The 12,607-nt window shown below is 47.2% G+C and overlaps 1 protein-coding gene across 1 annotated transcript in view; it reads right to left on the bottom strand.

Annotated features, from left to right (window-relative positions):
- The window catches only part of Ccnjl (cyclin J like), a 50,936-nt gene extending 38,669 nt beyond the window's left edge, over window positions 1-12,267 (bottom strand). The window contains exons 1-2 of the mRNA XM_076855709.2: window positions 12,189-12,267; window positions 11,671-11,785 (exon numbers count right to left, since the gene is read on the bottom strand). Of these exons, the coding sequence (XP_076711824.2) occupies window positions 11,671-11,736 (66 nt within the window). The 5' untranslated portion in view covers window positions 11,737-11,785; window positions 12,189-12,267. The remainder of the gene's footprint in view (window positions 1-11,670; window positions 11,786-12,188) is intronic.
- Between the last annotated feature and the right edge of the window lie 340 nt (window positions 12,268-12,607).

The following is a 12,607-nucleotide window of genomic DNA, read 5'->3' as shown; positions in this document are numbered from 1 at the left end:
CTTCTCACCTAGCTGGGCCACTGCCCCATGTCAGCTGTTTGAGGGGAAGTACACATTACACCATCACTAACTTCACGGCCCATTGCAATTCCTCTACAGCCTGTGTGTTTTGGCTAAGGGGAGGCTGGGGGTAGCAGATCACAAGATTTTGAGGCCTCCAGTCTCCCATCTGAGGGGGGGCGGGGCTGGGGCCACGTGCCTAAGCTCTGGGAGGCCGTTTCTCTACCAATGTGATGGAGTTACTGGCAGCCGTGCCACCTGCCCCACCAGACTGCTGCGACAGGGAAGTCCAGGAAGGCAATCTGTGGGCTGCAACATACAGTCAGATAAGGCGTCTGTGATGTGCACACACTGAGGGGCCCTTGTGCAACCATGAACCTGGCTTAGAACTGCTGGGGGAGGGGGGAGCGCCTGCCCTCATGGCCCGTGGTCTAGGGAGGGAGCCAAATGGACATCAGGCAATCACGTAAGTGTGTGAGTACAAGTTCTGCTAAGAGTTGAAGGAATCATGTGGGTGGTCTGGGAAGATATAACAAGGGGCCCAGCCCTGAACTTGTTGGGGAGTCAGGGACAGCTTCACTGAGGAAGTCTAAAGCCAGAGAAGAAGTAGGTTAAAGCACGTTATAATCCCACAAGAGTGGGAAGTACATAAACCAAACTGTTCACAGAGAATACAAATGAGCGCATGAGGAAGGAACAAGTCAGGTAAGAATATGGCAGACACATGTACTGGCTTCCCAGAGAACCAACGGCCTGAAAAAAAAAAATTTAAGGGATGTCAGAGGAAGGAGACATTAGAGAATAAAATACTAAACCGGAAAAAAAAAAAAAAAAAAAAAACCAAAAAACCCCCACCATGCACAGACTTATCTGGATGATGATGTAAACAAATCCCTATAAAACCCTTTTTAAAAATAAAAGATTGGGTGTCACTATATTGCTCATGCTGGCCTTGAACTCCTGGTTTCAAGTGATCTTCCTGCCTCAGCCTCCAAAGTAGACGTGCCACCACATCTGGTTGATTATAAGAGCCATTTCTGACACAATGGGAAAACTGACATGGACTGAACAATGGAAGATATTGATAAACTATTGGTAATTTTGTTAGGTGTCATAATGGCATAGTTCTGTTTTTTTTTTTAAAAAAGGCCTTAACTGCAGCTGACCTTTGTGAATAAAATGACATGCTGTCCAAAGAACAGACCAAATGGGTAATAAAACTGGGTGAAAGGCACAGGGTGAATCACTCTCTCTACGTTTATAACATTTTAAAATTTCTGTAAAAATTAAGGGGAAAAAAAAACAGTAGTTAATATCAGAGTCAGAGGTTCTCTGAATTATTTGGATTTTTTTTTTAAAGAGAGAAAGAGGATTTTTAATATTTATTTTTTAGTTTTCGGTGGACACAACATCTTTATTTTATTTTTATGTGGTGCTGAGGATCGGACCCAGCGACACGCGCATGCCTCTGCCACTTGAGCCACATCCCCAGCCCTATTTGGATTTTTTTTAATTTATTTTTTATTGGTGCTGGGGATTGAACCCAGGGCCTTGTGCATGCTAGGCAAGCACTCTACCACCTGAGCTATCCCCAATACTACTTATTTGGAATTTTTTTTTTTTTTTTTTTTTTTTTTTACAACATTCAGAAACATCAATGACCACACAAGACAAGGCTGTCTGTCCGGCCATACCTAGTGACTCCACCATATTTTAGTGTATGGATAAGCCACAGTGTAAGCGACTCCCTTCTGATGGGCACTGCAGTTCTTTCCAACTCTGCTTTGCAGTTGAATCTATCCAATTCCTAATGCTCTGTGTTATATTACATCCTTCCCTCCCTCCTCCCTCCTCTCCCCACAACCCACCCACCCAAGTCCCCCAATGACCACTTCTAGACTAAGTATCTGGCATCACTGTGTGGTGGTTCCTGTCACAAGAATGCCCACATTCTGGCACCATTTTCTCCAGTGACATGCAAGGAACTGGTGCCTCAGGACAATTCAAATTCTGCCTCCAAAAGACTTAGTTACCAAGTAACTTCCACTTGGGGCTGGGGGGAGCAGCACACACTGCAATGGCTGGGATAAAGAGGGGAAGGATGAATTTTCTGGGCAGGTTCCCTCAACAGTCCTCATCCAGCCCCTGACAAGGGTCTCAGGCCAGTTTCCTGCTGCAGGCAGAGGTCCATGGATACCAGAGATGATCCAGAGAATACCCTTCCCATTTTCTAGTGTTTTCCCCCATTCTGGATTCCTGGTCATTTTAAACAAAACCAATGAAACATAATTTTTAACCAATCCAAATGGCAGTAATTTTTTTTAAAGGATTATATTCAGGGTTAGCAAAGTTACTGGGAAGAAGTCAATCTTTCACACCAGTGCAAGTGCAAAACAGTGCAACCTCTCGGGCTGATTAACTGATGACATGCAAGGTTCTTAAAATCATCCTCTGACCAGCAATTTCAAATTAGAAATTCATTACCATAAGCATACTTACAGATATACAGACAAGGACCACCACCATAGGACTATGTAAAATCCAATGGTCAATCCAATGCACCAGACACAATCCAAAAAGCATTCACTGGGGGGATGGATGAACAAACTGTGTTACATACATACAATGATTTATTACTCGGCCTTAAAAAAAAATAGACTACTGATAGAAACAATGTCTGTGAATCTCATAAGCATTACATTAAGTTAAAAAAAAAAAAAGTAAAGTAAAAAAAAAAAAAAAAAAAGGAAGTCAGAAAGGAGTCCATATAAGTTTCATTTATATGAAACTCTGGCAAACACTAATCTAATCTACAAAAACAAAAGTAGGTCGAGGATTGTTTGGAGCTGGGCGTGGGATGGAATGACTGGCCGAGGAAGGGAACAGGGAGCTTTTTTAGGTTGATGGTAATGTCTTCCATCTTCCATTGTGACCTGAGTGGGCAAGTTTGCCAAAACTCACTGTATACCTAAGATCTGTATGTCATACCATATATAAATTATTCTTTGGTATTAAAAAAAATAAGCAGCTCCACCTAAATATCCAATAAGGAGATGAGTTGATCAAACCATGGTGTAGCCATGAAATAGAACATTATATGTGAGACTGGAGAGGAGTAACTAATAACCTAGAAAATCGTGTCTTACACCCAGTTCATGAAAAAAGTGAAGTTAGAGAACTATAATACACTTGATGGCATATTTGTAAAATAAAATGCATCTATATGAATAGAAGTGACCAAAAGAAAACATTCTATTTATTCATTCAATATGAACCTGCCGAGTTTCTACTACACACGATTACTGTTATAACCCCAGCAGAAGACAAAGCATCCCTTCTGCTCATTGAGCTTTGTTCCACGGTTTTATAAAAATATTTAGATGATTATGCAAACACTAAAATAATAAAATGGTAAAGGAAAGTATGCAAATCATACTACTAAGCGTATCAAAACACAGACAATTTATGCTTGCTCAAACTTGCACACAACGACTCATAAATGATTATGAGATGTTAAGATCCTTTTCCTTTGGGGAAGAGAAACTGGGGGATAGGATGAAAGGAAATCTTTTCACTATCCTTTTATACAGCATTTCCTTTTAAACATGTTCATGTATTCTCTATTCCTAATAAACACAAGTGATTATTTCTAAGTTTTTTGCTAGGATCCAGTAATCAGGAATTGGGTGGAGAAGAATGATGTGGAAAGATGCACAGGCAAAATGAACAGAAAATTTCCAAAGTCCCTTTCCAGTTTTACTTTTAAAAAAAATCTAAAAATTCCTTGTGATGACATTCATACAAAAGAGCAGAATACACATCAAGTTAAGTTATCAGAGGTCATTTTCAAGTGGTAGATTGGAAGGGGAACCTGACTTTCTTCCGATTGCTTGTATTTATCTTTGCAGTTTCTGAAACAAATACTTTGTGTGCTCGTGTGTGTGTGCATGTACGTGTGTGTAATAACCCAGAGTCACCTCCCGCTGCCAGGTGCACCAGAGAATCATTGGCTGCACTCCCTTTACCCAAGGGGATAAGTGATTTAGGAAGACAAAGAACAAGTCAAGGACAGGGGCATGGGGCCAGCTCCCAGCCCTCAACGTCCTCCCCTTACATAGAGAGCACAGGCTTCTCCTGTCAACCAGGGTGTCCAGCCAAGTCCTTCCCCATCCCACACCCTGGAGGCCCGGAGGTTGACAGAGTGCACACAGATCCATATTCTCCCTGGAACACCTGGGAGGCAGGTGTTACAGATAAAAAAAAAAAAAAGCCTTTGAAGATAAGTCTGCTTCTTCCACAGACAAGGTGCGCTAAGATCAAGCTTCAAATGGGTGTTGTGCACAAACACACACTGTGCACTTTGGTATTCTAAGACCGAAGGATTCAGTGACAATGCCGAGTCCTGATTCGATTGTGCCACTAGCTTCCTGTAAGATGCAGGTGAGGGCCACGTACCGGGGCCATGCCTGTAATCCTAGTGACTTGGGAGGCTGAGGCAGGAGGATCACAAGTTCTATGCCAGCCTCAGCAACTTAGACCCTGTCTCAAAATAAAAATAAAAAGAGCTGGGGTGTAGCTGAGTTGTAAAGCACCCCTGGGCTCAATTCCCAGGACCATAAAAATAAAGGAAAAAAAGAAAAACAAAAAACAAGACATAGGTGAGGCATTGCAGCCAGGGAGTCTCAAAGCTGGACACCTTCTTGAATGACATATTGTCCAGCTCTCCAACCCCATCTTCAGTTTTTGGTCCTTCTCCCACCTTTCACCCTGTCTATACACACCTCTGGGGATAGCTCAAATCACCTTGGCAATGTGAACTGAAGGAAAACTCCTTCTTGTACTGTGAAGCTTGGTGCCCTCACCTCCAGGAAGGACCATGAGGGTCAGTCACTTAAGATATCACTCGAAGACTCAAGCGACAATGCCAAGTCACTTGCGTCACCAGGAAGCACCCTGTCAGTATAGTAGATAAGGTCTTGTCAAGGCCCACATTTGGGTTTGAAAGGCCTGAACTGCATGGTCCTAGATGTTCGCTGGGCAACAGGGTCTGAAATACCTTCCTATTGGCAGATCTGGGCGAGTTTTGTGATAGGGGAAGAACTCCTGCCTGGGGCTGCAGAAGCTCAAAGCTGGGTAAAGACACGGAAAAACCACCACTTTCTATAAGGAGACAGATGTGTAGCTTATGGTGTAAAAATGTAAGGAATCTAGGCAAAAGAGTGAGAAAAAAAAATATACATGGAAAGAAAGAAACAAAAGAACATGCAAACTTCAGGGGTTGCTAGAAAACAACACAGTTGTAACTCAGGAGCCAAGGATGGATCTAGGATGAGATTCTACCATTAGTCAGCTGGTAGAGTTCAGGTGAGACAGGAGCCCTGAAGCATTTCTTCCCCTGATAAATTGGAGGAGCCCCTTTGCCACTCCAAGGCCAGACAACAGCAGAGGCCAAAGCACTTCAAGGTGAGAAGCACCATATATAGGTGTGGCCACCCACCAGGACCAAACAGGGAGGTCCTGGCCTGACAGGGTCTGGCCTGGTCCTTCTCAGGGCCTAGAATGAGGCCAGCACCCACAGAGGCTAACTTTTCAGGGTGGTTTAAGGAGAGCATATTTCTTAGAGACCATTGCAAACAAACTAAAGCACCAGACCCTATAGTCCCGATTGACAGTTTAAATATTTCCCTGCCTTGAAAAAAACAAAAAAAAATTTTTTTCCCCAAAACAATTTACATTAAAGCTCTGATACAATCAGGTGTTTGCTCTTAAGACAGTGACATTTAGCTGAGCCTTGGAGTTCTGTCTCTGTAAAATAGGGGTAATCCCAGCACCAGGGCCAAGATGAGGAGTAAATGAGATAATCCATGGCAAAATTTGTGTTGTTGGTGTTTTGGAAGATCTTTTTCTAAATTCGATTACAAATCAATGTCCTTTATCATTCCACTGAATCAAGAAACCCTAGTCTCCCGCAGATAAGGTCCTCTAAGTGTGCAGGGAGGCAGCTTCAGGAAGTAGGAGAGAGGCTCCAAAAGGCTGGCTGCTCTGCAGAGCTCAGTCGGGGGCAGGTACCATGTTGACTTCCACCCCAGAAGATGGTGGGTCCTGGGGGAGTGGGAGGAGGAGGAGGCCTCTGGCCAGGCTCCAGAGCCCAAAGATGAAGCTACCCTTAGGCCACATGAAGCCAGGCTTATCAACACGACCTTCGGGTAGATATTTTTTCCTCCAAGTATCCCCCCCATCTCCCTAAATTAAAAACATCTTAAGCCTCAATGTTGAGGGTCCGCAAACATTTTCTTCACTTACTATTACTAACTCTTTTCTCCCAGTTGGAGAATGAAGGCTACAAACAAGTGTAAAGAAGACGAGAGAGTTTTATTTTTGTGGCTCATCTGGAGATAAAACTCAGGAAGAAAAATGGAATCTTTTGTTAGAGGCCTGGGCAGGATTATCTCGATTCTTCTTTTCTGGGCTCAACCTGTAGTCATTTTCCCAGATCCTTAAGCTGTACTTTGGTCCAGGCCTGAAAACCTGCCCTGTGGTAACTGTCTCCGCCCAGCATTACCCAGAGGAGAACAGGCAGGTGTCTAGGGAGCCAGGAGGCATCCTCCTTTGTGTCCTGTGTCTGATAGCCCAGCTAACTGTGGACTTCCCTGGCTGTTTTAGTCAGCTTTGTCACTGCTGTGACCAAAAGACCTGATAAGAGCCATTAGAGGAGGAAAAGTTTATTTGGGGGCTCATGGTTTCAGAGGTCACAGTTCATGGAAGGCTGGTTCCATTCCTTGGGATGGAGGTGAGGAAGAACATCATGGAGGAAGAGTGTGGTGGAGAGAAGTGGCTCAAGATATCAGGCCAGGAAGCACAATGACACTCCCCTCACAGATACAAAATATATACCCCAAAGGCACGCCCCCGATGCCCACCTCCTCCAGCTGTACTCTACCTACCTTCAGCTACCACCCAGTTAATCCCATCAGGGGATTAACTCACTGATTAGGTTAAGTTTCTCCTCACCCAATCATTTCACCTTTGAATGTTCTTACATTGTCTCACATGTGAGCTTTTAGGGACATTTAATATCTAAACTACAACACTGGATAAGCCAGGAGATACCCCATGACAGAAGCCAAGAACCCAACATAGGATTCCTGGGAAGCACTTCTGCACAGCCATTCAATCCCCCAGTAGAGTCTATCCTGGACCTGTTTCCAACCTATGGGCTCCTTACTGTCTGTGACTGCAAGGTCCCTCCCCAAAGTACAAGGCACGATCATGCCCACAGGAGCTCAGGGTCTAATGGACAGGACATGTTTACTACATAGGTGACAAAGATCATGAGAGAGGTAAACACAGGTTGTTGGGACAAGGACACACGGCAGAAGGGAGAGAGGCTGGGCAGGAAAAGTGGCCTTCAGGCTGAGTGCCATCCCGTGTTCTAATTGCACCATGGGCACCTCAAACTTGCCCAAACCTGCTAATTCTCGGGAGTCAAGATTCTGTATTAATTTTAAATTTTGGTAGATGTATCTTTCTGCCCAAAAAGAAAATAAAAAGTAACTATGGGTTTGCTCGTCTGGTACTAGTACCTTACCACTGAGCTGCCTATCTGGTCCTCTTTATTTTTTATTTTGAGATGGGGCCTCAGTGAATTGCTGAAGCTGTCTTCAAAGTTACAATCCTCCTACCTCAGACCTCCAAGTCACTAGAGATTATAGGCATGCGCCCTTGTCCTTGTTTTGCCAGGTGGCCGTGATGTGCTGGCTCCTCCCTCAAGTTCAGTGAATAGGGCCAAAGGGCACTCAGGTAGCAGCAGCAGGTAAGAAACCTGGCTCTCCCGTTTCCTGTGAATGGGACTCCACTGCCCCATTCACAGGACAGGATGCCTTACCCAGGCAGGCGGTCTTCCAATACAGGGTCCTGCTCCTGGGCACCAGGCCCTTGCCAGACACATGGCTTTTGGTAACTGCTCTCTTTGGGGACCTCAACCCTGTCACTGGTCCAATGATCCAAAGAAATAACAAAGCCTTTCTTACAAGGATTGCCTGTCACCTTGTGGGCCCTGTGCAGGGTGGCTACAAACCCCAAGACTTATCCCAAGTCCACACTATATGAAGAGGCCATGGTGTCCCACGCAGGAGTGATACATGGAAAGGCAGGGCACCCGTAAGATTCCTGCTGCAAGTCCTACAAGGTCCCTTAATCCTTACATTCCTATGAAACACTTCTCTGCAGTTTTCTCATGAAGACAGTAAACACTGAAGTATTCATCCTTCTCGTCACTTCATACATAGCAGGAAGGCTCCGTGGTAGGCACCAAGTCCCCAGCCCTGAACAAGACAGGCCTGTTCTCATGGAGCAGAAACACTAATGTGAGAGGAAAGATGGCAAACAAATAGGAAATGATTTCAGATACTGGTAACTGTTATAAGGAAAATAAAACAGAGTGATTTAACAGTGATATGGAGGGGAAGTACCACACTGGGTGAGGGGAGACAACCACACTATAGACACATAAGAAGCCCCAAAGAACAGCCAATGCAAAGGCACGAACACGCTGGACCTGTTCAAGGAACAGAATTGAGGTCAGTGTGCCTCCAGAGGAATGAAGGGAGCTGGGGGTGTAGAGGGGCAGAGCATTCTCCTAGCATGTGCAAGGGTCTAAGTTCTATCACCAGCACAAGGAAGGAAAGGAGGAAGGGAGGAAGGAAAGAGGGGCATGAAGGGTGGGAAGGGAGCAGGAGAGAATGTAGTAGAGTAGGCAAGGACCAGAGGTTATATCCAGGGAATTTTTTTTTTTTTTTTTTTTTTTTTTTGTACCAGGGATTGAACTCAGGGGGCACTCGACCATTGAGCCACATCCCCAGCTCTATTTTATATTTTATTTAGAGACAGGGTCTCACTGAATTGCTTAGCATCTTTCCTTTGCTGAGGCTGGCTTTGAACTCACGATCCTTCTGCCTCAGCCTCCTGAGCTGCTGGGATTACAGGCTTTTGGTAACTGCTCTCTTTGGGGACCTCAACGTGCACCACCATGCCTGGCTTCAAGATCTTTAAGCAAGGAAGTGACACAATCTAAATCATGGCTATTGTGGGAAAATGGACCTCAGCAGTCAGGAAGTTCAGCATGCAGCTCAGGGTTTCACGGCCATTACTACCTTGCACCCAACACCTAGCCTTGTTTCTGTGGTGTTTCCTTTCCCACACTGTAGTAGTCTGATGCTAGACTGGACTCAGATCTGATGAAACGGGCCTCCCGCTCTTTCCAGAGTCTCAGGGTTGCCTCACGTGGGATAACTGCTAGTGGTTCTGTGGTGACAACACACAGCATACGTGTCCATGTACTTTGGATTCATCCAGCAATATTCAACAAAGAATGAGTGTATAGTGTGCGCCAGGTGAAGTTGTTCTACAATGTTAAAAATGCATTATCAGAGAAGATGTTTAATAAAAAAAATACCCCGAGTGGGAAAAACAAGGGGCCAGCCCTCATTCCTCAAGGAAGGCAAGGCACATTCCGCTGCAAACTCTCCATTAAGCCAAATGTTCTTAAGAAACATCTTTTTGAAGAGGGAGAAGAAATAAAGAAAAAAAAAAAATTAGCAGTATTTGGAGGATGGGGGACACACTAGCCAAAGACACTTGGGATTTGCCCTAATAAGATCAGCTTCAGGTCATGGGTGGCCCTGGACACCAATCCCTGAGTGAATTTTCTAGTTCTAACCTCTCAACCTGGGACAAACCTGACTTCACTTAGAGGTGAGCAGCCAAGAGGGAACTATAGGAGGGTCTATGGCCTCGGTAAAGCACAATTCATGGGTGAATCACCTCCTTTGCATGGCTTATATATATATATGTTTATACATAAAGGGCTGGGCTTGTCAGGGAACTGAACTAGTTGAGTTTATATTGCTCTCAGTAATCCCTCCCTCTAGGTCAAAGTCATTCTTCATAAGCTATGAGCAGAAAGGACAAGCATGGGAGCCTTTGATAAACAAGGAGGCTCAGTTTCCAAGGCAGCCCTCACTCATTGCATCCAGCCACCACCTCCAGGAAAGGGCAAGACCCCAGCGCCTGGTCTACCACCCTTACCACCCCTGCTAATGGAACCAGCAAGACCTGGACTTCTCCAGAAGCCCAGTTTGTCACACTGGCCATTCTGCTCCCCGGAAGATCAAGGGAAAGCTATAGCGTGGACAAGAACGCCAGGCAGGGGTTCAGCAGAGCTCCCACCTAGCTGGAAGACAGCCACTCCTGAGGGAGCAAAACCCCCAGGAGCTGGCAGCAGGTCCCACAGACACCTGGTAGGGAAGGGCTGAATGCAGGAGCCATGTGTGGAGGGACTGGGGTGCCCCAGAAAAGACCTCTCCCTCTCCACACTGGGTTGAGTAGCGCGTCCCCTTTGCTTAGTGTCCACCTAGAACCTCAGAATGTGACCTTACTTGGAAATAGGGTCTTTTCAGATGTAATTAAATTAAAACGAGGTCAGACTGGATTAGGGCGGGTGTGTCCCTAAGAAGAGAAAATACACACAGATAGACTGCAGTGACGGAGGCCATAAATGCCAATGATTGCCAGCAGCCACCAAAATTTAAGAGAGAAGGTAATCCTTCTCTGGGGCTTTCAGAGAGGGTGTGACCCTGCCAACACCTAGATCTAGAATTTTTAACTTTCAGAGCTTCAAGAGAATAAATTTCTGTTGCTTCAAGCCCTCTATTCAGGTGGCCCCAGGGGGGAAACCCACCTACTCCCCTGCTTCACACCTGTTCCTCAAATCACCCTTCCCAGTTTCAGCTCAGGCCAGGGCCTCCAGTCCACCTGGCCCTCCAGCCTCCCACGCCCACCAGCCCTCCTCTCTCCAGGGGAGGAGAGTGCAGGGGTCACATTTCAGCTGCTACCTTCTGCAACAGGAGGGGAGCGGGGCAGGGAGGTTTTGTTTTCTCCTTTTCTCCCTCAGCCTTCCAGTTTTGTAGCCTCTGTCATCTAGATTGGAGTTTCTTAAATTTCAGTAGTTCCGCTCTTCCTACACACACACATCACATATGGCCATAAATACACCATTATCACGAAATACCATTGACCTAATATTTCTTTAATAAACTTACTTAGTTTACTTAAATGAATTTACTGTGCCTAAGCGATCTACCACTGAGCTACCCCCCAGCCTAATAATTTTAAAAGGAACTGCTATATCATGACCACAATAAATAGAAAACCAGCATCATTTATCCTATGTAGAACTCTCTCTCTCTCCCTCCATTTATACGTATACACACACGCACACAACACATATGCATGCCTATAAATTTCGTATTAAAAATTATTACAATATGTTTAAAGATCTATTCCTATGCAATTTAAACCAACAAGGGGCGGCAATCCTATGAGAAATACTGCCTTTGCAGCAAGGTGACTGTCTCAGTTTAATCGTCCTGGATGGGAGCTCTAGGCTCCTAATCAGCAAAAACTAGTTCAAGTTCTCTAATATTGCTCTAGTCCTCACTCCCGACCCCTACACACCCCAGCACTCCCGAGAAAGGCACCCAGAGTTCTGAGTTCCCACGCGGGGCGACCTGAGGACACGGGGGGGGGGGGGGTGGCGGGAGGAGGAATAGAGAAAAAGAGCTGACTTTAAATACCCAGTCCCGCGAGTGACAAGGGCGGGGAGGGACTGACCTTCTCGCGCAGAGTGCAGTGGACGTCCGAGGCGACGCGCCCTTCCCACCACGGCTCATCCATCATCGCGACTGCAGCGCTGCGGTCCGCGGCTATCGGGATCTTGGGGCGTACCCTGCCAGGACACGGGCAACTACAGTGGCCGAAGCCTATTGACTGCTCCGACCCCCGCCCTTCACCCCGGTACCCTTATCCTCCCTCGCCCCTGGTCAGGGGCCCAGACGGGCGCCCCTCCTGCCTCTCTCAGCGAAGCTGGCGGTCACCTCCTGTCCTGGAAAGCCTACGGGTGCCGCCTCCTCTCTGCCCGCTGGACCCGGGGCGATCTGGAGCTGTGCAACAACTTGCAGAATTTTTATCTTCCCTTTTGCAAAAGTTGCAGAGAAAGTTACCGAGTCCGCTAGCTCGCCCGAGGCTGGAGCTCCGGCGGCGGCCACCGGCTCGCCGTCCCCAACTCCTCCCCCGCCGCCCAGCCTTTGTCCTGCTCCCACATCCTGCCCTCGAGCCGGGGCGAAACTCACGCATCCCTCTCCGGGCGTGGGGGGCCGCGGGCGCCGGGCCCCTCCCAGGGTCAAGAGGACTGTGCCCTCCGGTGCCTGCACGCGGCTGGACCTCGTCCCGGGCTCTCGGCGCTCTCAGCTGCGGCGTCCGCAGCCCGGGTCCCGGGCCGCCGCCGCGCCCCTGCGTGCGCTCGGGTCCCGCCGCGGCTCGCAGCTCCAGACCGCCGGGGGCCTCCCTCCCTCGCTGGGGGAATTGGGGGCCGGGCTTCGCGCATGCGCTGCCAGCGCCCCGCGCCCCGCGGGGCTGGGGGCTGGGAATTGGAGTCTTTCTTTCCCCACCGCTGGCTGGGCTTCCTGCCCGCCCTCCTCCCTCGCCTTGGAAGAAAGCTTCCTCTCACCTTCGCGGACACTTGTGGTGGGCTCCTGGGCACCCCGTCGGC

The sequence above is a fragment of the Callospermophilus lateralis genome, chromosome 5 (genome assembly GCF_048772815.1).
Source record: "Callospermophilus lateralis isolate mCalLat2 chromosome 5, mCalLat2.hap1, whole genome shotgun sequence".
NCBI lineage: Eukaryota > Metazoa > Chordata > Mammalia > Rodentia > Sciuridae > Callospermophilus > Callospermophilus lateralis.
The sequence above is the reverse complement of the archived record's forward strand: the minus strand, read 5'-3'. Positions and strand labels throughout refer to the sequence as shown.